The sequence below is a fragment of the Pseudorca crassidens genome, chromosome 4, assembly GCF_039906515.1.
Source record: "Pseudorca crassidens isolate mPseCra1 chromosome 4, mPseCra1.hap1, whole genome shotgun sequence".
Taxonomy (NCBI): Eukaryota; Metazoa; Chordata; class Mammalia; order Artiodactyla; family Delphinidae; genus Pseudorca; species Pseudorca crassidens.
Window position 1 is genome coordinate 112893537 of NC_090299.1, and position 25545 is coordinate 112919081.

At 40.0% G+C, this 25545-nt stretch overlaps 1 protein-coding gene across 1 annotated transcript; it reads left to right on the forward strand.

The window, feature by feature from the left end:
- The first annotated feature begins 444 nt into the window (after nt 1-444).
- Nucleotides 445-24609, forward strand: BMP3 (bone morphogenetic protein 3). The gene is made up of 3 exons (XM_067734729.1): nt 445-769; nt 17086-17996; nt 24418-24609. Exons 1-3 carry the CDS (start codon nt 445-447, stop codon nt 24607-24609), a joined length of 1428 nt encoding a protein of 475 aa, XP_067590830.1.
- Nucleotides 24610-25545: the final 936 nt, after the last annotated feature.

Consider the following 25545-nt stretch of genomic DNA (forward strand, 5'->3'; position numbering starts at 1 on the left):
GCAAAAGGCGAGCGAGCGCCCTCAGAACCGCGGCGCTCAACCCCGCTCAGTCTCTGCGCCTGACCCGGCGCTAGTCCCCGTGCCCAGCGCGGCAACTTCGGCCGGGTGTTCCCGAAAATAAAGCGGGGAGGGAGGGTACAGACAGATCCGAAAACACCCCGGCCGCACACGCCACGACTTCAGCTCTTTCTTGGGGTCCGAGTGGAGACTGCGCCGGCAGCGCCCTGCGCTGGTGAGGTCAGCGCCGCTGCCGGGGAAGAGCCCACCTGCCGGTCCGCGATCGACCGGCGCAAAAAGTGGGGCTGGTCGCTGTCCTGCTCAGGCAGCGTCCGGGCTCCGGGAGCCCTCGCCCCGCTCGTTGGGAGTTCAACCTTCCTCTCTGCCGCCGGCCCTGCGCGCCGCAGAGGGAGCCCCCAGGACGCAGCAGCGGACGCGGACCTCGCTATGGCTGGGGCTCGCAGACTGCTCCATCTATGGCTGGGCTGCTTGTGCGTGAGCCTGGCGCACGGACAGAGACTCAAGCAGCATTTCCCGGAGCTCCGCGAGCCCGTGCCAGGCGACCGTACGGCAGGTGGTGGCCCAGACCCCCTCCCGCAGCCGCTCGACAAGGTGTCAGAGCACATGCTGCGGCTCTACGACAGGTACAGAGGCGGCGGCAGAGCCGAGGCGGCGCGGACACCGGGGTCCTCGGAACGGGGTTCGCCCCCTCTGCTCCCCCAGCCCCTGAGCGAGGGCAACACGGTTCGCAGCTTTCGAGCCGCAGCAGCAGGTGAGTGCCCGAGGCGCCCCCTTTCCGCGCTCACGCCCCAGGTGTCTCCCGGGACCCCCACGGCTTCCTCATCTGCCCTGTGTTACCTAGAGACCTTCCCTCGCCCTCCAGCTGCCCTCCGAGCCCCTCGGTCCTGTCACACCCCGCATCCCGCCTGTGAGTCAGCCCAATGGTAGAGTCCGAATTGAGAGGGAGAAGTGGAGAGAAGGGCGCTGAGCCCTGGAGGGAGTCGGCTGGAGGAAGTGCGTGAAAGAAGGGAAGGGGCTGCCCCCCACCCCGCCCACAGGGTCCTCCTGCCCTGGGTGTCTGGAGCTTCTCTGGGGTATCTTGTGCTGATGTTTCTTAAGTCGGTCAGCGGAAATTCCCTTGGACTGGGCTTTAGCCATGTTTACCTAGAGGCAGATGTCATTTTATGCCAATCCCGGGGGCACCAGAGAGAAAAGTCACACCTGAACTAGATGCCTTCCCTTGGGCTTTTAGACAGTCGTTTCTCCAGACCTTGCACCTCCTCTTAACTCGCGTCCTCTGTGTTACTATATTTGACACTTTCTACTTGATAGTCCCTTGGTGGCAAACACACAAACTAAACCAGGTGCTTGGGTGTTTCGATTATTTAAAACCCATCTGGGCAAATAGGGGCTGTACCACCCACCCTGGGAGGAGCTGGAAGGGAGGGGAGCAGCCGAGGATGTAAACACCTCTTGGAATCCGCCGATGAAAATCTGCTCATCCCGTTTTTCAACACACAGATCACTGCGGACTGAAATTCATGGCTTAACAAGGTTTCTCCTGGCCCCTGCGGTGAAGCGAATAACTTATGCTAACAGCCTGCCTCCCTTGTGCTAACAGCTTGAGGGAAAGTTTCCTGGACACTAACTCGGTTTATGTGCTTTGAGGATGCACCAGGCTTTTTTGTTCACTACATTCATGATAAAGGGACCTGTCTTCAGTGAACCGTTGAAAAATAGCCAAGAACTTCAAGTAAGGAGGCCGTGCCTCACGCTCTATCAATTCTGTCAGAATCACTAGAAAGAAATCTCCCAAAGCTTTGATATGTAGGACTCCTGGAAAAGAGGAACACAAAAGCATCCATCAAGGAAAGCCCTAGGTTGACACTGTAAATATACTCTAGAGCTCATAGGCATGATGACATTTACAATAAACGTGAATTATGCTTTCTAATGCAGGAGTCTTCAGCTATAGTCTGAGCTGAACCAGATTTCACTTTCTTCTTAAAACCACGAGCATGATCTATAAGGAGCTGGCCTTTGCTACGGAAACAGAAACCTGCTCTGGTTCATCCACACTGTGTCAGCCACTTGAGAAGGCTGTCCTGACAGCTGACCACACCAGTGAATGCCCTGTTTACTTTAGTGCAACTCCAAGGGCAGAGCTCAATGAAGAAGTAGTGTGGGAGAAACAAGGGTAGTTGGGTGGGCAAGGCAGGTGGCAATAATGAAGATACTGGAATCATTCTTATCTCGATATTCATTTTCTTGGTACTATTCCCAGGGAGTAGCTGAGGTACCCAAAAGGTGAATAGCATTTTTGGTATTGGCAAGTTTCATTTTAGCATGAATCACGAGGTTTGGAGGTAGCATGTGAGTTTGTTTCATTCACAACTATTGTATAGTGTTTTTGTATGTTTGTTTTAGACTGAGGGAACCATGAGTGGGAGATGGATAAGGATTTGAATAACTCAGCCCCCTTTACTTTTGGGGTCCAACTCACTCCATGCATTATAATTTCAGAGTGTCCCTTATCAGCCTCTCTGTAGTCTTATACCATCAAATGATAAACTCTGATACAGAGGCCAGAAGTTCCCTTGAAATGATGAATTGCAGCTTGAAGCCTATATACAAGGCTGCGTGCCCTGATAAGAAAAGTAATTCCTTTAACATCCTAGAGACTGTCTTAATGACTTATTCATCAAATGTAGACACTGGTTTTTGTGGAAGCTGAAGTGTCCTGTTACTACATTGGAGACTTCTGGAGAGACTGTTCGCCTTGGACCCCTTCCAAGAGTGTTTAGTTACTAACACACTAGAAGGACCTTATTATGAGGCAGTTCTGGCTTTAATAAGGCAGGGCTCCAGGAAGGTGCTAAGGCTTTCGTGTGTGTGTCTCTCCTTTATCCATAACAGCATTTCTGTAACATCCTTCAGCTTGTGACATACATTCTGATGCAGGCGAAAGATGCTGTCTGCATTAATAAATTAGTTATGTTTTCTAGTCCGTAGTGTTTAAGTTTCACAATGTATGGGCTTCTCCGTACCAAGGATGTTACAGATTTTAATGGAAGGTCAGGTGTGTGCTCTATCTATGGAGTGGCTGCTGTTCTGGCAGACTTTCCCAGTGCTTATTCAGGCTGAGTTATAGCCTTAGAGCCCTATTTGCTCCTTGGAACATACCTGATTAAAATTATTTATTGTTCTAAACCTAGAATATCTTTGGTTGAAATTTAGCTGCTGTGGTCTCCCTCTGATTACTTTCTACTTAAACCATTACTTGATGGTGGGTGGCATTCATCCTAAATACACTTTCTGCTAACCCTTTTCTCCTCCCCCAATGGTGTGCAGTTGGTGTGCCAAAACCGTAAGTTTGGAGAACTCATAAGTCTTTTTGTGATGTGTAAGGGTTTACATAAAGATACGTTTTATCTTTCCCTTTGTAAAAGGTAATTTACAAAATTATTGATGACAGAGAAGTTCGGCTTTAGAAAAACACACCGTCTTAAAGGAAGACAAGAGGGATATGAAATCAGCTTTTATTTTAATCTTAGTTTAAGTTGTCCTTGGCTTCTATGTAATAAAAAAAGAGTATTTTACATGAGGTTTTCTCCTGGCTTGGTCCTTTAAGATACATACTTTGTGTTCATTAGTTTCTCATCATTTCCATAGTCACTTAATCTTATTTTTCTTAATCATAAATTTAACCTCTTTAGGGAAAGCAATTAAAGCACAGATGTTCTTATCAGGAAACTATCATTATTTTAATTTATGACATGTAACTACAAAAATGGTTGCATTTCAGTGGATTTATGTCACCTTAAAAAAAAAATCACATAGACTTCAGAGACAAAAAGAAAAGAAAATTGAGGAAAGTCAGACCCAAAAGTGAATATTTTCCTTCAGTGAGAAAGGGGAGAGTCTTTCCTACTGTAACCAAAAGTCTTTAAAAATGAAGAATTGTAAAGTGACATATTTCTGAAGTGTAAGTCTAAAATATAAGGCTTTAGGAAAGATATAATTAAGGGCTAAACAATCATTCCAATAGGAGCCAGTCCTGTAAAATGCATGGGCCAGTGGGAAAGCATCATTTTTGATGGATTTGATGGCAAGGGGATGTAACAACTTTATTAAAACACAGTTACCTTGAAATTCCTGGCACCTAGAAACTAGGCTTGAAATTAAAGAGTACTTAGATTATCTGATGTTTTTATTCCAAGAACAATAGTACATCTGGAGAGGGGGAGCTGGATGTGCAGCTGCTTTGAATTACACACTACTTTGAATACATGATAGCCCTTAATGAAGTTTTTACTGTAATAGACAAGACAGCTTTACAATCTCTGACATTTAAAAATCCATAAAACCATGAATTCTTGATTATCTATGCTAATGGAAAAGAGAAAGAGAATGTATTACCTAGAAAATAATTTAAATTTAGCTTTTTAGTATAGTTAGACACACTCAAAGAGACCAAGAGACCATGAGGGTCAATGAAAAACATCGCCTAAGCAGATTAATTCACTAGGGGAATATTTGTACATTAAAAATATATACATAATTAAGAATATATTAAAAGGGTTACAGACATTTTATCTAAGCAGTGGAAATTTATAAGCACTTGATTGACCCAGTTCAGATTTTTCTAAAAATTAAATAGAGATGTGGATGTCAAACCTGCTCTTAAGCATTTTGGGATTATACAATTTTGTATTTGGAAGAGGCTTTAAAGAAAGCAAGTCCAACCCCTTACTTAAATGGAAGAAGAAATGGGCATCATGATGTATTTGCCAGACAGTTTTTCAAACATACTGAGCTCATCTCAAAACCTATATTTCTAATCATCTTATTTTCTAGGAGAAAATTTTTTTAAAGAGGATCTTTAAAAGATGTTAACAGGTGTTACATAAAATTGCATTCCCTGGTCAAATAAGTTTGGGAAAAATGATCAGTTTGCTTTGGGACCTTTCAGGTCCTTTAAATGCTAGTGGACCCTCTTAAGCGTGGATCACTTTCTCCCCAAGAGAGCATTTTAGAGAATTATGGTTCTAAGATATCTATTTGGGTAAACATTTGTTCAGAGCCTTCCTAATTTCTCAAGAAAGAAGATATGCAAAATTCAAGTGAATATTATGACTGAAAACTGTCTCATTTCTCATTTGTTTATTCAGGATGTTTACTTACATTGTTAGTTTTTGGACTTGAGTCCAGTTGGCATTGTACAGTTGGCCCTCCACATCCCTGGTTACCAAGGATCCAACTACAGATTGAAAATATTTGAGCAGAAAAATTTCAGAAATTTCCCAAAGGCAAAACTTGATTTTGTTGAATTATAAATACTCTAGGATGTGGTAGGTTATATGCAGATACTATGTATGCCATTTTATATAAGGGACTTAAACATCTGTGGATTTTGGTATCTGCAGGGTTCCTGCAACCAGTTCCCTGCGAATACCAAGGGCCGACTCTACCATCTTCCTGATTAAATATCTTAAACTTCTCTGAATGTAATTTTAGAGTTTCTGTCATTAAATTTGATTTTGCCTGTTTCCCTATGAATTCTCCTTCATTGTTTTCTTCTATAGGATTAATATTTATTATTTTACATCTAATCTGGTATTATTCTTTTAAAAGAAAAGCTACTTTATTTGTGGAAAAATTCACTAGAGGTCATGCACATCACTTCTTTAATGTTTTACCACAATTAATCCTTGGTTATAGATACCTATCAAATCTCTTATATAATCCCAATTTGTTTGCTGTATTTATTAGATATAATAAAGCTCATACCTATCAAAAAGCCTAGTGAAAATTATTGAGCAACTTTGCATATACTTTGTATTTGCTATTCAGGATTTTTGTGCTCCTACGTCAGAACTTTTCTCCTAAAATTTTAATGGTTTTCTCATATATCCAATGTGTATACCCTAGTAATCAGTATCTTAATAACTTTATTTCAGTGGTATGGTGGAAAGAAGCTTGGCATCACAAAGAGTCTCTATTTGAACTTTCCTACGCCAAGTTTCAATTCAGAGTGAATTTTTAGGTTTACGTTACGAACACATGAAAATAGAATTTTGTAATGGAAACACTGACATAGTATTAATCAAGTGACACAAGTATACCAGGATAATATCTACTTTGGACCATAGTAAACCATGACAGTATGACCGAAGAGCCCTCATCTATGGAATGTATTTAAAAATCCATTAACATTGCTAGTCTATTCATATGTTAGTAGTGGCTGTGTCCTAGAATATTTTCAGGGATGATATTATTAAAGGCACGAATGTCTCTTTTTTCATCTGAAACATCGGCATGTAAGTCATAAAGCCAATTGACCATGGGGTTTTATTGACTCCTTCAATGATCTACCTTCCTTTACGACCCATCATTTCTTGGCAATAGAACCACAGTAAATGCAGTGCCTTGATTTTATTTGGGCACACTGTAAATAAAAGTGTTTGGACAAACTGATCCTACTGTATTAGCAACTTCAGTATGTTCTTCCTTTATTGAGTGAGTAAATATTAAATATTCCTATTAAATATTATAGTAAGTGTTAAATATTCCTTTTATAAAATAATTGCATCCAATAGCTTTAGAAATGAAAGCTTCTTTGCCCAGTCCTCTGATTTTACAATTAAAACTATTGAGGCCCAACGTGATCTTCTTTGCTTTTCCTTCAAAGAAAATTTTAATTTAATTGCATGGTATTAATCTAAAGACTGTTTGAGTTGAGTATAATTGCTGCACTTAGGCATGGGTTAAGATAAATGGTTTTCAAGAAGAGAATAAATTCCTAGAGTTTCAGTTTTTCTATTTCCTGAGGCTAAGCATTAAGAGATCTAAATGTTAATCTTGGCTGAATTGCTAATTAATAAAGTTATCTAATATTGCTAGGCCTAGTTTTGACATCTATCAAACGGCTTAAGTCACACCTACTGTGCTAGTCTCACAGAAAGATGGTGCAACTTAATTGAAAAAAATTGAGTGTGAAAATGAATTAAAAGTTTGGAAGCCCTATATAAATGAGGTGTTCTTAATATTTGGAGATACTGTTTCTCTCTAGCTTCCCACAAAACCTTAAACCTACGTAAAACATTAATAATTGCAATTGTTTGTAGCACAAAGGATATATTTGGGTAGAAACGTAAATACGAACCGGTAGTAGTCCTCTTGTAATACAATCTATGCTATGCCAAACCTACATTCGAGAAATTACCATTTCTGTCCTAACCTTGGTGGCTGCATGCAGCAGAGTTGCACCTTTTTATAGTGATTTCTTGAAGTTAGTTTTTCTCAAAGTATGGTCCCTGGATTGGCAGCAGCAACATCACCCGGGAATTGTTAGAAATTCTCCAGCCCACCCAAACCATCTGAATCATACTCTGAGCTTGGGGCACAGAAATCTCTGTTTTCACAGGCCATCAAGGTGATTCTGATGCATGTTTGAGACACTCTGTTCTAAGCTCACGTCTCTGGAGTTTTGAGTATCTTTTAACCAGCGTCTGAAATCTAGGATTGATTAACGTTCTAGTTCTGGTCTCATCTGGCCCTTTTAGTTGGCGTTTCCCCCAGACAAATGGTTTATTAACTTATGTAAGGGTAACTTTCTTTCACTTTGGAAGGTATATTAATGTCTTTATGACAGTTTTACCCTGGGGAGGAGTTCAAAAGTAAGTTGATAAAGACGTCTTACCCTTCTTTCACAGCTGCAGAGAGTTTGGGGCCTGATAGGATTGCTAGAAAGAGGATGATGGGGCAGGGGCCAAGTCTCTGGAGGGCAAAGGGCATATCTCATTTCATGCTTGTATTCTGAAGGCCTGGCATAGTTTGCCACACAGTAGGCACTCAGTAAATATTTCAGTTGACCTGAATTAGATGTTCAGAGGACTAGATAAGAAAAAATAGTAGAAAAACTATTTGCCAGGCAAAGGATCCTTTAAAAATAAGATTGCCATGAAAGAATTTTCCATGAGGCACTTTACAAAATATACGTTGAATGGCAAAACTATTCTATTTTATATACCACTGTTCTTGTAATGCTTCTTTTCTGATGAACTGAAACTCCAACAGTACTTATCCCCAAGAAGGCCTTTTGCTGACTTGAAAGTTTTTTCACTTGAAAGCTTTTTCACTTTAGTGTGAAGTAGGAAACACTTTAGAATCTGGTAAGTTTATACCGTTGCTCATTCAACAAATTTGACAAGTATTTTTCAGGATATCAATGCTCCAGACTGTGCAAAGAACTAGGAGTTCAAAACTTTATCCAGACATGGGTCTACCCTCCGAGAGCTCACAGTCTAGGAATGCCCTCGGGTGGAGGCTAAGAGCAGATAAACTGATTAGTGAACATTTTGCTGTTCTAGAAAAACATACATTATACCATCTTTGGCCATGTTTTACTTTGGACATAGAGAACGGTTGTTTTGAGATCCCATAAAAGTCAGTTATTTGACTGGAACACTGCAAGAAAAACCACATTCTGACTTTGTGTTCTATTTAGAATCTCTCCATCTCACCTTTGCCCGGAAACCGAAGGTGGCATAGAGGAACTGCAGCCTTGACTCCATAATCTACAGCAAATATTCAGCCAGTGACCATGGGCGTATATGGTCCTGTCCTAGGCACCCCTGCATTTCTAGCAGCTGTGCTTTGTTTGGAGAAAGAGGTGGAAAAAAAAGAGTTGTTCTTAGTTACATATTTTCTGTATGACTAAAATGTTTTCCCTGCTTCCTGGGGATTTAACAAATCATCAAGATTTCATTTAGTCTATTTGTTTTAAAATCAGACTTTACATAGAAAGCTTTCCATTGTATATTCTATTTCCCTTTGAAAACGTTCTGTGTGGGCCAGCACCAAGGTGACCTTCCACTCACCACTCCCTGGGCACTGCCTCAGCTGCTCCCTGAGAGGAATTGAACTGTCGCAATAGTACAGCTGGTCCCAAGTCACAGTTTCCTTACTGAGCCCTTGGTTTCATGAGGTGCAGGTGCTTTCTTTTCAGATGAAAACAGAAATAGATCTTGTACCTTTATCTAATAACCAAACTCCTAAAAAAGTCCATATAGGTAGTACAAGACCTGGGTTCCTCTCCAAAATCAATGCTCACCAGCTGGCTGCCTTTATGGGCCTTCATTTTTACATTTCTATGAATAGGTTGGACTAAATTCATTGGACTAATTCATTTAGTCCAATGAATAGGTTGGACTAAATCTGTTTATTCACAAAAGAAGCATTTATTGAGCACCGCTTAAGAGTTAAGCCCCACGCTCGGGACTGAAGAGTCTGATGTAATTACTACAGAGCCTTGTCTTTACGGAATTTATGGTCTTAGGAAGGAATAACAATATAATGAAAATAGTAATAGACGAGGGGTCTGAACCGAAGGAGTGGGTTGTCGTGACAAGCTTGCCTCTGCTTTGCCTTAAAAACAGAATCTGGATAATAATCAAGGAGAACTACGTTGGGTAAAAGCATTTCAGGGAGAAATGGCAGCAGCGGCAAAGTCCTAACAGATGTGCAAAGGAAAGTATGGCTTGCTCTGAAACTCACCTGACTTCTAAACCCCTTTCCAATTCACAGGTATTATGACTCTAGAAAATTCAGAATAAGATTATCATGCCAATGGCACATCCTAACTAGACCACAGTAGACGTATTCTCAGCAAGGAAAAATCCAAGCTTGTGCTAGTGCCAGCAAACAGTAAGAAAACAGCACCACCTATTGGTAGTTATATTTCGGCATCAAAAACATTTCCTTAGGAAGAGCTGGAAATATAGCCTATGGTAGTTCCTTGCAAGGGATCTGAGAGGTTATCTAGTTCACTTTTCACACCTTCCCTACCGTAAAGAGATCCTCCTGTAATAGTCTTGAATTATGACCATCTCTCTTCTGTCTGCCTCGTCCCACAGGGGTCTCACCCTCAGGTTAGACACTTAGAAAGTCATTACGTTGACCTTTATTCTGGTTTCATTCAGCTATCACGTTTAGACTTAATTCTCATCTTTGACACTGACAAGAAAAACCCTGATCTCTCTGCAGCCCCTCAAATATTTGCAAACAATTCTCACGTCACCGATTAACCTTTTTTTTTCCTTCTTCCAGAGCAGGTATTCTCTATTTAACTCAAATTTGTAAGAAATAACTTTAAGACCAACATCTTGGTTACTTTCCTAGTTGCTCTCTTTTATATCAATAAGCTAGTTAAAATAAGAGCACCCAGAATTAAGCATGCAACTCTAGATAGAATTGGATTGGCATGGCACAGTTACGTTCTCTAATACCTGAAGACTACCAACAGCCTAAAAATACATAAACTATTGTTTTGTAACCTGATAACATCTGCCATTGCTTTTTAATATTATTATTATATGTTTGTTCTTATTAACCAGAAAGTATACCTCCGTTTCCGGATTCATCGATTCCAAATAGGTAAGTATCGGAATATTTCAGAAGAATAGAAAAAGTGAACACGAAAGTATTTTCCATTCACTGATATTTCAACATAGATATCTTCTTCACAGATAAGTCTGCTACTCATGGGGAAGAGAGAGAAGGTTACTGCAAAACTCCTGTTGTTAAGTATACGAGAAGATACTTTTTTGAAAAGATAAATTAATATAAAATCTAAAAAAGCATGAGAGTAATTGAATAGATATTATTACCACATATTTCAACTTGCAGGGAGGTATTTATCTTATCTTATATACTCTACTGCACTCATCTACTCGACTCCATGCAGCTCTCTCACTACTCTTTTTGTCCATTTATAAAGACTAAGTACTTGTTGACTTGTTTTAGGGAAAAGAGCATTGACTTGCACGGAAATGAAATGCTTAAAGTCAGGGAAGGCAAAAATAAAGTATGGGTTCAAGGAATGTTTTGTGGAATTGTTGAGACTTCTAGCTCACTGTTTTAAAAGACATGGGGAGGAGGGAGATCTAGGACAGGCAGAGGTAATGCATCTCCTCATCTGGGTGGAAATAGCAAAGGCATCGAGTGCTAGGTATCATACAACACCTTTAGTTAGGAGCTAAATGTGAATTGGCCATTCCTTTTCTGAATTTCGGCAGTTTAGGTGTCTGTAAGGACTTCGAATAACTACGTTAATCTGGGATATTTTTATAAGTTCCCATTAAACATTGGAAATATTGCTTATGCAAAATCTTCCAGATGTCCAACACTGCTTGTGACTAGAATGTGCTGCTTTTATCTCCTGCCCAACACTCCCTTTTCCTCTCATTTTTTTTTTAATTGAAGTATAGTTGATTTACAATGCCATGTTAGTCTCAGGTATACAGCAAAGTGATTCAGTTATACACATATATATATTCTTTTTCAGATTCTTTTACCTTATAGGTTATTGCAAAATATTGAGTGTAGTTCCCTGTGCAGTAGCTCCTTGTTTGTTATCTATTTTATATATAGTAGTGTGTATCTGTTAATCCCAACCTCCTAATTTATCCCTCCCCACCTTCCCCTTTGGTAACCATAAGTTTGTTTTCTATGTCTGTGGGTCCATTGCTATTTTGTATATAAGAGCATTTGTATCAGTTTTTTTTTTTTTTTTTTAGATTCCAAATGTAAGCGATATCATATGATATTTGCCTTTCTTTCCTCATTCTTAAAAGTCTGGTTAAAGGTTGCATCTTCCCCATATGTCCCTCTTCCCCATACATGGGGAAAGTTCATTGCTCCCTCCTTTGTGCTCCAAAAGCATAGTTAACACCTTTGACGGAAAGTAGCATCATCACGGCGTAGCTACCTGCATATTGATCTTTTCCCCTTGTCCTGGTGTGGACAGCAGTGGCCACTGGGCAGCGGACCCAGCCAAGGGTCCAGCACCTAATAGGTGTTCAATTCATATTTGTTAAAGTAAAACATTTGTTTTGCTTTAGTTCCTGTTCTTTGTTGGTTGTAGTGGTTGTATATGTGTAATACACAAATAACACAATTGAAGCTATGTGTATAATTGCTTTGCCATAAAGCACTGTTGCTCAACTGCCCATTTAACTCTATTTTAGAGCAGTTTGTTGGTCTTAGACTTTTGATTGCAGATTGAACTGATTAGCTTCAGCTGGAGGGAAAATTTAAAAGTATTCACCAAAATTATCTTAATATAATGTCCTTAATAAAGGAAGGTGTGTTGCATTCCAAGAAAATAATCTTTTGCTCAACTTATGTTTTGGTTTGCATATTCATGTTTAGCAAATTCCTAATTCTTCACCGCCTTTGTAAAACAATGCCTTTTTTCTTTCCTTTTGGACTATATGACCACAAAAATGGTGGTCATTCCACTGTCCAAGAGAAATTTACTTTGAACCACAGATGTGAGCCACATATGTAATTTAAAAATTTTAGTAGCCACATTAAAAAACATGAGAAGTGAAAGGAGAAATTAATTTCAATAATATATTACATTTTAAATGTTCTGCACCCACACCAACAAGCAATTCTTGAACACCAGCAAGGGGTCTGAGAATTCAACTGAATTCTGCCACCATCTACCCGAAGACAGCATCAAATTCCCTAGGTAAAGGGCGCAGTCCCACAAGACTGTCCTCCACTTCAGATGCCAGTCCCAAACCCAGGTTGTTTCCTGTGCTTCTGACCAAACTAGCTACAGATTGGAGTTTCCCACAACCTCCTCCTTGGGTTTGGTTAATTTGCTAGAGTGGCTCACAGAACTCAGGAAACCCATTTACTCACTAGATTACCAGTTTAGTATAAAAAGATATAACTCAGGAACAGCCAGATAAAAGAGATGCAGAGGGCAAGGTAGGGGAAAGGGCTTGGAGATTCCATGCCCTCTCTAGGCACTCCACTCTCCCCAATCTCCATTTTGTTCACCAACCCAGAAGCTCTCCAAACCTTGTTTTTTAAAATTTTTATGGAGGCTTTGTTACCAAGTCCAAGTTCGCTCTGCTCACCACAGGACAGGACAAAATATTGGATCGGAAAGCCAAGAAAATGGCAGACTAGTGTCTCTGAAAAACTATCTTATCAGGGTTTGGATGCCCGTTTCTTTTATAGCACAGAGAGGGGGAGGAGATAAGGAAGTAAAGTAAAAAGGCCATAAGTTTTGGAAATATCCCCTGGAATGGCCAGCCTCGGGGAGGGGGTGTGGTAATTTCTTCTTTCTTGCAGCCATCCTCAGGTGGACAGGGTCCGGATGCTTCCCTGAACAAAGGCACTTTGGTTTAACATTCAGGCAGAGGGGCAGGGTTCCCTGAGGCAGGCCATTATGTATAGACGGTATCCTTTTGGTGAACAAAAGCAGCGGAAAGCAAAGGTTAAAGTAAAAGAAACAGATCCAGTATGTAGTCACATTTGGCTCTTCCCTGTTACAGCTTCCTTATGTAGGCATGGCTGATTAAATCATTGGCCATTGGTGATTAATTCAACCCTCAGCCCCTCTCCCCACCCCAGAGGTGGGGATTAGAGCTGAAAGTGCAAATCCCCAATCACAGGGTTGGTTCCCAGGCAGCCAGACCCCATTCTTAGGTGACCTCCAAAAGTCACCTCATTAACATAACAAAGGACACCTCACGGCTCTCATCACTTAGGAAATTCCTAGAGTTTTCGGAGTTCTAGACCAGAAACGGAGACAAAGACCAAATATGTATTTCTTATTATAAATCACAGTATCACAACATTTAACCCAGTGTATCCAAATATTATGATTTCAACACGTAATCAATATAAAATATATTAATGTGATATTTTATACTAAGGCTTCAAAATACAGTGTGTATTTTACACTTACGGCACATCTCAATTCAAACTTAAGTGACTAGTTGCTATCATAGTGGACATTGCAGGTCTAGTTAGCTAACGTTCATTGAGATTTTCCTAAGGGCTATGTGCATTACCTGCATTCTTTCAATTAATTCTCACAACTCTGCCGTTGATACTATTGGGTTCATTTTACAGGTGAGCAAACTGAGACTTGAAGAGTTTAGGTAATTTGCCTGAGTACAGCTATTGGGTGTGGTGGAGCTGAGGCAGGGCCATAGGGCTTTGACTTCAAACGAAGGCACTGAATTAAAATTAAAGCCATCAGAAGAGGCAGTATGGCGAGTTCTGTGACATTTATGAGACGATACTGAAGATTAGACACAAGGTGAAGGCTGGTTAACAGCAGAGCACAAGGTGTCTGGAAACATGTGTGAAAGAAGGAAATATTTTGAAGCAAAATGTAGGCAAAAGGAGTAGGATTGGTTTCCCCAATGAGACACCATCACCCACATCCCTCGGAGTTCATTTCTTCCCTGCCAGTGTGTTCCTTTGGCAACCATCTGATTGCCACATACTTAGAACAGAGTGACTTCTCTTTCCTTCCATTTAAAACTTCCATCTGGGTAAAAGTACACGCTCTTTGAATGTATGAATTAAAAGTATGAATTAAAGCTAGAGTCTGAACAAGCCTGATGCCATGGCTTTGTTATAAACGTCTGTAAAATATTATCCTGGTGTCATGGATTATACAAACATTCACAAATGGCAGTTTACTCCTTTTCCCTCACACAATGTTAGAAATGAGTAAAATATGTTTCCCACTGCACTTCCCTTATAAATGAGGACTCAATGAACTCATTTTAAGTTTCCAGATCTTTATAAAAATGTTTTGTTTTTACTAAAATATGTTTTTGATCAAGAGCATAATTTCACGATTGCGTGTATGTTTCTGAAATAAATATGTATATGAAACAAGTGTATGGAGGAGGGCCCAGGCTCTGGTGACTGATCCCAGGACAGAGGATTCTTGAGCCTAAGCTCAGCCTTACCATTAGGTCATTAGATGATCTCAAGAACAGGAACCAATTTCTGCCCTTACTAATCAATTGCCCATTCTGTTACTCTCTCTCATTTCTGCATCTGAAGACTTGGAAATACAAATTGCCCAGTTTCGATAATTCTGTCGCACTCTACAGAAGCAATTCAACTCTTATATTCATGTAATTGCATAAACTTTAGACAAGCTCCACAACAGCACTACTTCTTCATGACACGCTTGACTGTGTGACTCATTTTTCAGATGTTATCTGAAGATGGAGCTATATGGTCTTGCTTACCCGCCCTCATCCTGCACCCTTAACTTTGTGAGGAAGATAGAAGAAGGGGTAATCCCTGTATTATGGTTAACACCAGTACGAACAACAATAATAATTTATACTTAAGAAACACTTACTGGACCCTTTATGAACTGATTTACACACATCTCATTTAATTCTGATGACAGGAGTATTATTCCATTTAATGAATGACAGCACTAGTTACGTAGTTAATAAGTGGCTGAGTTACATAGTTACATAGTTAATAAGTGGCTGAGCCAGGATTTGAATCAAAGTGAATTTCCTTCCACCAATGCTTGTAACCAGTAGGCTAGACGCTGCTTCAGATAAGATGCTATCATGACACTGTGCCAAAATTCTAGGAATAGTTCTTGGCGGTCTCATAATTAAAAGCCAGAACTCCCAGCTCTCATACCGCTATGTTTACAAGTGTGTTTCAGTAAAGGAAAGAGAAAATTAGTAAAAATGGCTGACCCTTGCCTTAATCTTCATCCAGTTGATAAAATTACTCCTTTTGTTTAATTGTGGTGAAAATTACATCATTTAAGTATAGCTATTTTTAAGTGAACAACTCAGGGGCATTTGGTACCTTCACAGTGTTATGCAACCACCAGGTTTATCTAGTTCCAAAATATTTCTATAATCCCAACGTAAAACCCCCTACCCATTAAGCAATTTCTCCACATTCAGCCCCTGGCAAACACTGGTCTGCATTCTGTCTCTACGGATTTACCTGTTCTGGATATTTCACGTAAATGGAATCGTACAACATGGGACATTTTGTGTCTGACTTCTTTCGTTTAGCACAATGTTCTCAAGGTTCATCCACATTGTAGTATTATCAGTCCCTCATTCCTTTTTATGGCTGAATAATGTTCCATTATATGATTATACAACATTTATTTATCCATTTACCCACTGATGGACATTGAGTTGTTTCTACCTTTTGGCTATTGTGAAGAGTAGTGCTGCTATAAACGTGCATGTACGTGTACTTGTTTGAACACCTGTTTTCAATTCTTTTGGGTTTATACCTGGGGTAGAATTGCAGGGTCATGTGATATTTCTATGTTTAACTTTGAGGAATTGTCAAACTGTTTTCCACAGCAGCTGAACTATTTTACATTATAGCCAGCAATGTAAAAGTGCTCCAATTTCTCCACATCCTCACTAACACTTGTTATCTTGTTTTTCTTATTATAGCCAGTCTAGTATATGTCAAATGGTACCTCATTTTGGTTTTGATTTACATTTTTCTGATGACTAATGATGCTGAGTATCTCTTCATGTGCTTGTTGGCTATTTGTATATCTTCTTTGGAGAAATGTCTATTTGATTCCTTTGTTCATTTTTTATTGGTTTGTTTGTCTTTTTGTTTTGAGTTGTAAGGGCTATTTTTATATTCTGGGTCCTAGATTTTATCATATATATGATTTGAAAATATTTTCTCCATTCTGTAGGTTGTACAGACTTTCTTGATAATGTCTTTTTTTTTTTCTTTTTTTTTGTGGTATGCGGGCCTCTCACTGCTGTGGCCTCTCCCGTTGTGGAGCACAGGCTCCAGACGCGCAGGCTTAGCGGCCATGGCTCACGGGCCCAGCCGCGCCATGGCCTGTGGGATCTTCCCGGACCGGGGCACGAACCCGTGTCCCCTGCATCGGCAGGCAGACTCTCAACTGCGCCACCAGGGAAGCCCGATAATGTCTTTTGATGCACATAATTTTAAGTTTTGATGAAGTCCAGTTTATCTATTTTATGGATTTATCTACTTTTTTGATTTATATGTTATTTTCTTTTCTTACTTGCACTTTGGGTGTCATATATAAAAATCCACTGTCAAATCCAAAGCCATGAAGATTTTACCCCTATGTTTTCTTCTAAGAATTTTATGATTTTAGTGCTTATATTTAGGTCATTCGTTCATTTTGAGTTAATTTTTGTATATGATGTGAGGTAGGGGTCACGTTTACTCCTGTTTACTTTCTTTCTTTCTTTTTTTTCTTCCTAGGAACCCTTGAAAATGAGAAACTGCATATTTTTAACCTGACTTCTCTAACCAAGTCTGAAAACATTTTATCTGCCACACTGTATTTCTATATTGGAGAGCTAATAAATATCAGCCTGAGTTGTCCTGTGTCCCAAGGATGCTCACATCATTCCCAAAGGAAACACATTCACATTGAGCTCTCTACGTGGATCCTCAAATCCACCGGAAACCAAAGTCAACTCCTGGGTCATCTTTCAGTAGATGGAGCGAAACTTCATCGAGATTTTGTTTCCTGGCTGTCTAAAGACATCACTCAACTTTTGAGGAAAGCCAAGGAAAATGAGGAGTCCCTCATAGGATTTAACATTACTTCCAAAGGCCACCAGCTGCCAAAGAAGATAACACCCTTTCCTGAGCCTTATATCTTGGTGTATGCCAATGATATTGCGATTTCTGAGCCCGAGAGTGTGGTATCAAGCTTGCAAGGACACTGGAATTTCCCCACTGGAGCTGTGCCCAAACTGGATAGCCATATCAGGGCTGCCCTTTCTACTGAACGGAGGAAGAAGCGCTCTGCTGGGGTCCTGCTGCCTCTGCAGAACAATGAGCTTCCTGGGGCAGAATATCAGTATAAGGAGGATGGGGTATGGGAGGAGAGAAAACCTTACAAGACTCTTCAGACTCAGCCCCCTGAAAAGAGTAAGAACAAAAAGAAACAGAGAAAGGGACCTCACCAGAAGAGCCAGACGCTCCAGTTTGATGAACAGACCCTGAAGAAGGCAAGAAGAAAGCAATGGATTGAACCTCGCAACTGTGCCAGGCGGTACCTTAAAGTGGACTTTGCAGATATTGGCTGGAGTGAATGGATTATCTCCCCCAAGTCCTTTGATGCCTATTATTGCTCCGGAGCATGCCAGTTCCCCATGCCAAAGGTAGCCATTGTTCTTTGTCCTGTCCTTCCTATTTCCACAGAGTAGAAAGGCACATGTTGAGTGTGTGTTTCCATTTACAAAATCCATCTGGACCTTTATTCTTGCATTCTAAAGTGTAATAGGTAACATGGTTATGCTTGGTTTTTCTTTAATGGTTGTTAAAGTAATATGAAGTCAATATTGGTATGAAGAAAGATATGAGAAAAAAATGTATGTGTAAAACATGTTTTCTGCATTGTTTCCAAACACAGTGCATATTCAGCTACCTGGTCACATGTGAATCTGTGCCGGTCCACAACAAGCAAGCCCCAAATGGTAGAAGGCTGATCTTTGAGGGGGTATTCAGGGAATGAGTGAATGTCATGAGAGCAAAAGGAAGGACTAATTGGACTGATGCCCTGATGCAGAACATTTTTTGATAGTCTCTTGTGCAATGAATTGTCATCATGGGGCTTAGGATCAGGGTTGGGCTAGGAAAACTTACCTCATGAAATCCACCAGATGCTTATATCGTTTGCTTCTCTGATAAATATCAGAACAGGAGTCAGAATATGGAACAATGACTCTGTAGACTTCTAAGACCCGTTTCAACCAGTCAGAGCTTACCTGTGCCTCTTCCAAAATCAATGGACTGAACTTCGTCCTATCAGTACTCAGAATCCTGACAGATATATTCTCAGAAGCCTTCCCAATCCCACCTCCATCTTGCACAGCAAGTCCAAGCGACTGTTCTCTTTGAATTTAGAGTTAATAAAACATATTTGTACCCCTTTGCCTTCCATTAAGCTTACTGCTGCACTTTCATTCTTAGCTTGTAACAATTTGGATTATACAATGAAAAGTGTTCCTAGAAATAGAATTCAGAGGAAGAATAAGAGTGTTTTTTTGTTTTGTTTTTGTTTGTTTGTTTGTTGCAAAACTTGAAGTGAATCAACTTCTGCTATTGTATGTGGATGGAGGAAAAAAACCCTTTGCCTCAAAAAGTGACCAACTTCTGCTTACAGATCTTTAAAGCAGCTTGTTCATGTTACAGGCCTGTGATCATTGGGATGCTAAGGGCAACACACCCATAAAGCAAAGGGCCGACTGAACAAGACCAGGTCAGCCTCAGGGCCAGGACCTTGACCGAAATCCCATTTTCCTATTACAATGTCTCAGGAGGATGAGCTTTCTACATTTTCTAGACCTTGTGAATTCCATGTTTTGTCAACACAAACACAAAGTAAGCATTATATACATTTATAATGACATAAACTGCCTTATCTTGTCTAAATATTTATAAAGGACATTTTACTGATCAAACGAAACTTGGTCAAACTGCGATAGCATTTAAAACACACAACAAGGATGCCAAATATAACAGGCAGTGATGAATCTTTATTTTACAGTGTGGCTTGCTTTGTGGCATTGAGAGGCAGAAATGGATTCAAACTGTCTCTAAACCTGGGATGACTGATTTTAAGTGGGTCTCTGAGTTTTCCAAATAATCCCTCTCACTCTCATAAACTGTGGTTCCTTCTAGGTAGCCTGGGGAAGGAGTTTCCCTCTTTCTTCTTGACTCCAGATTTTAAGACCCAGGGAGCCATGATAATGTGGCGATACTTAGTCAGTTGGCTTACCTGGCCTGGTCTCCACATTACCCCAGTTTGCCTCTCCCATTTCCTGTCGGCTCCTGTTGCTTTTCCTGTTCAAAAACATTGCTTCCATAGATCTTCATCGTGGCTCTCAGTGATCTAAAGAATAATAATTCAAAAGTTAAGAATAGAAGAGATAAGTTTAAGGAAAGAAGTGTGGTAGTGCAACAGAATGATTAAATGTGCGTGCTCGACCATAGCTGGGTTTCTTAACCTTAAGATGCCTGCAATTTGCCTCAGGATCTTGTTAATCTGTAGGTTCTGATCCAGTGGTTCTGAGGGTCGAGCCTAATATTCTGCATATCTCACAAGCCCCTAGATGTTGCTGATACTACTGGTCCACACATCGTACTTTGAGCCGTCAAATCCTTTTGCCTTAAAACTTGGTTCCACCTCTTACCAGCTTTGTGGTTTTTTGTGGTTTTTTTTTTTGGCTGGGGGGGAGTTACTCAAACTTTCTGTATGTTAGGTTTCTCATCTTTGAAAGAGGTACCACAGTAAATAAAAATATCGTAGTATCTACATAATGAAAACAGTGGGAAAATGAGATCATAGAGCACTTTGTGCTTAGTAGGCACTCAACAAATTTTTGCCATTGACATGATTATTCGTGGCCATTGTTTATTATTATTGTTGTATTAATGGCCAATGGACTGAGGAGAATAGAAAATCAAATGTAGGGGACTGAAGAAAAACCACTTAGGAAAAGGGATCAAAAGAATAGAAGACGTAAGACAAGAAAAAGTTTTGTACATGTTTCTTACCCCTTTTTAACATCACAAAGCTTCAAACTGGATTCTCCCTTCAGTCCAACAGTCCATAACCTCTTTGGAGGGTAATAGAATCAGGAGGGCATTGGTTGCAGCACTGAACTCATGATAATAGTTGTCAAAACTTGAGATGGCATCAGACCTGCAGGGAGAGTTAACAGGGATAAGGGTGTTTTCTCTCTGAGTTGGAGATGTCCTTCTGCCAAGTTGAGAGTAGAAGTTTGGCTGTGATGTGGAGTTCTCAGTCTCTCATCACGTTGTGTGGATCTGCTTTTCAAGCTTTTTAGTGATTCCCTTTAAGTGTTCCAGGCTTTGTGTCTTTCAAATGGTACAGTCACCTAAAGGATGGGAAGCGTGAAGCAGTGTGAAGCTGTGACATCAGGGGTACCTAATCAGTGTTGCTGTTATCAGCAGTGTCCAGCATGGTAAGCAGAGTAAACTATTTAAATAAAAATATAGTCTGAGCAACAGAGGAAAACAAGGTCTCTGACCAGATCAGTACAAACACATGTGGAATAAGTGAGGTGCCAAAGAACTTTCAGACTGTAGATATACATTTTGCCCCAGAGAAAATTTCTCCCAGGCCAGACTCCTCTGCTGGCCCTCCTTCCTTCTGGCCTCCTGAGTGAGAGCCTGCTCTCTAGAGCGGGTTCTTTGTCTGCAAAAGTTGACAACCTGTCTGTAATTCAGAACAGCTGTGTTCTGCCTTTCCCAAATTCCTGGCTTTGCCCTTTCACTGATTCCAATTAGATAGTTTCTGGGCTATCACACCCATGTGGGCTGGAAGAGTGTGGAGCAAAACCCCATGGCCTGAGTCAGGAATGAAGGCTTGGAGCTGATGACATACTCTCCCCTGCTAACGCATTTGTAATCAAATTCAACTCGAGGACATCATCCACAGCTTGGCAGGTGCGGGCCTGACCACTGCAGATTTCATTCACAGACACGGCAGCTTGAATTTTTCTGATTTCTAGCCCCTACAGCCAATCTGTCCTCCCAGGGAGAGAGACCCCTGGCGTTCTGCCATGAGATGAGAAATACCCATGTAGCTTTAGCCAAGCCGTATGCTTTTGCCTCCCCTCACCACCATAAAAGAGATGGAAAACAGAGATTTCAGATGAAAATGATTGAGCCATTGTTGCTGACAGAGGTCCAAGGGAACCAGCAAGGATTGGAGGAGTGAAGGACTTTTTTCATGGAATGGTGCTAAGGCTGGGAATAGCAAAGACACAGAACTAGGGAGCAAGGAAGCTAAACACTTTGAACCAAGCATATAAAGAAGAAATTTGAACCAAGCATATAAAGAAGAAATTCACATGGATGAGGTCAAAATGATGTGCCCTCAATTAATTTCCTGAGGTTTCCAGTTCCAATCTCTGATCATGAAGATGAACTCTAAAAATCCTAAATCTTGATGTACCGAGTTACCTAAGCAAAAAAAAAAAAAAAAAAAAAATGACCTAAACAGATGTCAATGTCATGTTTCACCTTCAATAAAAAGGGAGACTGGGGAGAAAAACAACACAGGTTTGCATTTGCCATCACTAGGTTTCTTAAGCTACGTAAAGAGGGTCCTGAGAAATGTAATCGGAGCTCAAAAACAAACAAAAATGATAAACTGGCAAATGCTCCACACTAGCAAATGACCGCATGGATCTTTTGTGCATGATATAATTATTCCTGGTCACGGCAGCTTGATCAGAGAACTTCACAGTGAGAAAAAAGGGGACAACTCCCTCTAAAACTGAGAGGTTGCTGATAAGACACACCAGCAGGGAATCAAGGGCTTGCACCTGGATTCCAGTGAGCCCACCAGAGACAGCTCATAGTTCCTGAATCTATCATTTGTGAGTTAGAGCTTAAAAAAAAAAAAAAAAAATGACAGGAATTTTCCTAGGGAACACCCATGAATATTTTCCATATCTGCGCCAGGTCATTTGCTCAGAACCTTTCATTTTTGTTGATGGGAATTATTTCCACAGAAATAGGTACAGTGGAGGGTATGTTATTATTTATAAGTATTTCATCCATTTGGCAAGTATTAATTCAGTGCCTAGAAAGCCTGCTCTGCTTCAGGCACTGAGGACCAGCCATGCACAGCAGGATTTATGGATCAAGTCCTCGTCTACTTAAATAGATCTACTTTATATGAAAATTAAATAGTATAGGAGTCAGTAAAACATTAACAATAACAGAATATTGTCATAAAATCTATGGTTTTTAAAAAATCCTTTGGGGCATTATCATATGCTGTTTGGATGATTGAATCTTAAAAATAAATTAATAGAGAAAAGTGTAGCTGCAAAAGTTTTCTTTAGAAATCACCAATACTAATGAAATAGCAAACAGTGGCCATTGAGCCCTGTTGTACAATATGGATTGCAGTTTGTCAGTTACACAGATAGTATTGTTGCCACAGGGCACATGAGATGCAAAATAGAGCAACATAGACTTCTTATCCTTAAGGAGAGAGAACACCTTTCTTTGCAATGCTACTTAATTGTAAGTTAACTACTCTTCTTAACATACACTTAAAATCTCTAGGAAGAAAGAGTAAATAAGGCAGCTGGCCATCATCAGACTAATTTTAAAATAATTTATGCCTGTTAGCAATAATGTTGAAGTCTAATGTATGGATAATTTTTTTCACTAAGATTGAAAGATGAGATGAGACAAATCAGATTTGCCCTTTTTCTGCCCCCCTCCCCCCAGTCCTATTTTTTTTTTTACACTGTGCCAGCTTTCTATATTATTTGCTTCTTCCTTGGCTTGTATATACTCTTAACCTTTTAACTTGTTGCAGTTTCCCATACTGAGAGTTTTAGGTGTGTAAAATTAGAATACCAATTAATTCACTGGGGGCAGAGGTGCCTCTGAAACATGGCTCAAAATCTTGACATTAGAAAACCAGAGTTTTGGCCTAAATCCCACACCTGAATTGACACATGATCCCTGGCAAGTTACCAAATTCCTGTTTTTAAATTTGTTTGAAACAAAACTGGTTTCATCTGCTTAAAAGAGACATTGGGGAGAACTAATGTTGAAAATTGTGGCACCGCTCATGAAGAAGTTCTTACCACTCTGGCAATACCTAAGCATTCTGGGCTTGGAAGAGTGACCAGGCTTCAATGCTTAGCAGAGCTGGATGATACTCTCTAGATAAAACCACACGTCTCCCGTGGACGTTAATGATCCCATTTGGCATTTCTGGGGAACAGCTTTTACCCAGGTTTCTTTGGTCAAACTTCTGACAGCCATGGGATAACCTCAGGCCCTCTAGATTATTCCCTGAGGATATGCCCCAGACTTAGAAGACGCTACAACCTTTAAGTCTGAACCCATTGAGCAACAGTGACCCCCAGTGGCCAATTGTGTAATCACCATCAATTCATCCTGGTGGTAATCATTAAACAAAGTATAAATTTGTTTATACATTTGCAAAATGTATTTGTATTTTGTATATGTATTTGTATATAAATTTGCAAAACAAAGTATAAATTTCACTATAGCAGTGGCAAAAATATCTATGTTAAATAGGTTCTTGTTAAGGGTTCTTTATGATTAGCATAGGATCAAGATCAAATTGTTTCCGTTGCAAACCTGTTATACAGAACAACCTAGGGTGTATTAATTCTCTGGGGAGTAACTCATTTCTAATTAAACAATTCTTGCTTTAAAAACTGGATTAAAATCCTCACTCTACATGTCTACATGACTTTAGACATGTCGTTTAAGCTTTCTGAGTCTATGTCTCTACCTGTAAAATGTATGAGATGGCTGTTTTGTTGTAAGGATTAGAAATATTACACAGAACATGCCTGGCACTGAGCCGGCACTTAGTAAATGACAAATCACCGTTTTGGTGATGGTGATATTGGAGGTTGGGTTGAATGTGTAACGATGCCAGGGCTTTAGTAAGCTGTTGAAACGGGTTCATAATATATACATTTTAGCGATGAGGGCTGGAGAGCAGAAAAGCAGTTCCACCTAATTGGTGTTCTCTCTTTTCTTTTCCAGTCTTTGAAGCCATCAAATCATGCTACCATCCAGAGTATAGTGAGAGCTGTTGGCGTCGTTCCTGGGATTCCTGAGCCTTGCTGTGTGCCAGAAAAGATGTCCTCGCTCAGCATCTTATTCTTTGATGAAAATAAGAATGTGGTACTTAAGGTATATCCAAACATGACGGTAGAGTCTTGCGCTTGCAGATAACCCAGCAAAGAACTCATCTGAATGCTTAATTCAATCATTAGTTTATTTTTATGGACTTTTTTTTTTTTGCACTGCCAATGCCTTTCATTTCAAAAGATTTTTTAATGGTCAAAAGAGAATGAGTAAATAGACTGATGATTTCCACCAGGGAGAACTGGACTGTATCTGTTTCTGAATGTAATTCAAAGCAAGATTTTAGAAAATATGGACATCTCTTTCTTTAAAAAAAAAATTAAGCAAGACAAGTGATCAAACTGTTTTTAGAACTATTAGAGAACAAACTGATTTATTTTTGTAATGGGCTTTGAAAATAGATTGGAAAAACCCAATAGCTTATCATTGATCTCTGCTCATAGAGAATAGAATCATTTCATATCTTAAAGCAGGCTTATGACCTTAGATTCCTGAGCAATGCATCAAGTGCTAAATAATCCTATCAGCTCTGATGTTTGTCTTAAAATTTATGGAGACTAGTTTACCTGTGTTTGTCTCTACAGGTCATTGTGTGACTAGCTGAGTGCAGAGTGTGTGCTCTGTGTAGATGGATGTGAGCACATTGCCAGGGGCCTGTGCCCTCTTTAGGAAGGTTTGCTTAACATGGCTTTATAATTCAGTCTGCACAGGATTCTTGTTTTGTTTCATTTCATGTTCTGGCAAGTTCCATTCAGTTACGAGAACTTTACCGAAAAGAATAGACTGATCCAAAAGCATATGCAGAGAGTTACCACTTGGCTCAGCCATTTATTTGGAAATACTGATGTTTTCATTTCATGGCCTCCCAGGAAAGGGAACCAGCAACCCAATTTTCAAAAACCCAGACGTAATTCTTCTTCCATATCTATTTTCCATGAGTGCTTTCATTTGTTCTTTTAAATGGAACTTAAAAATTCAGTTGTTTAATTCTCTTGATATGCCTTTACTTCCTATGAAGTAATC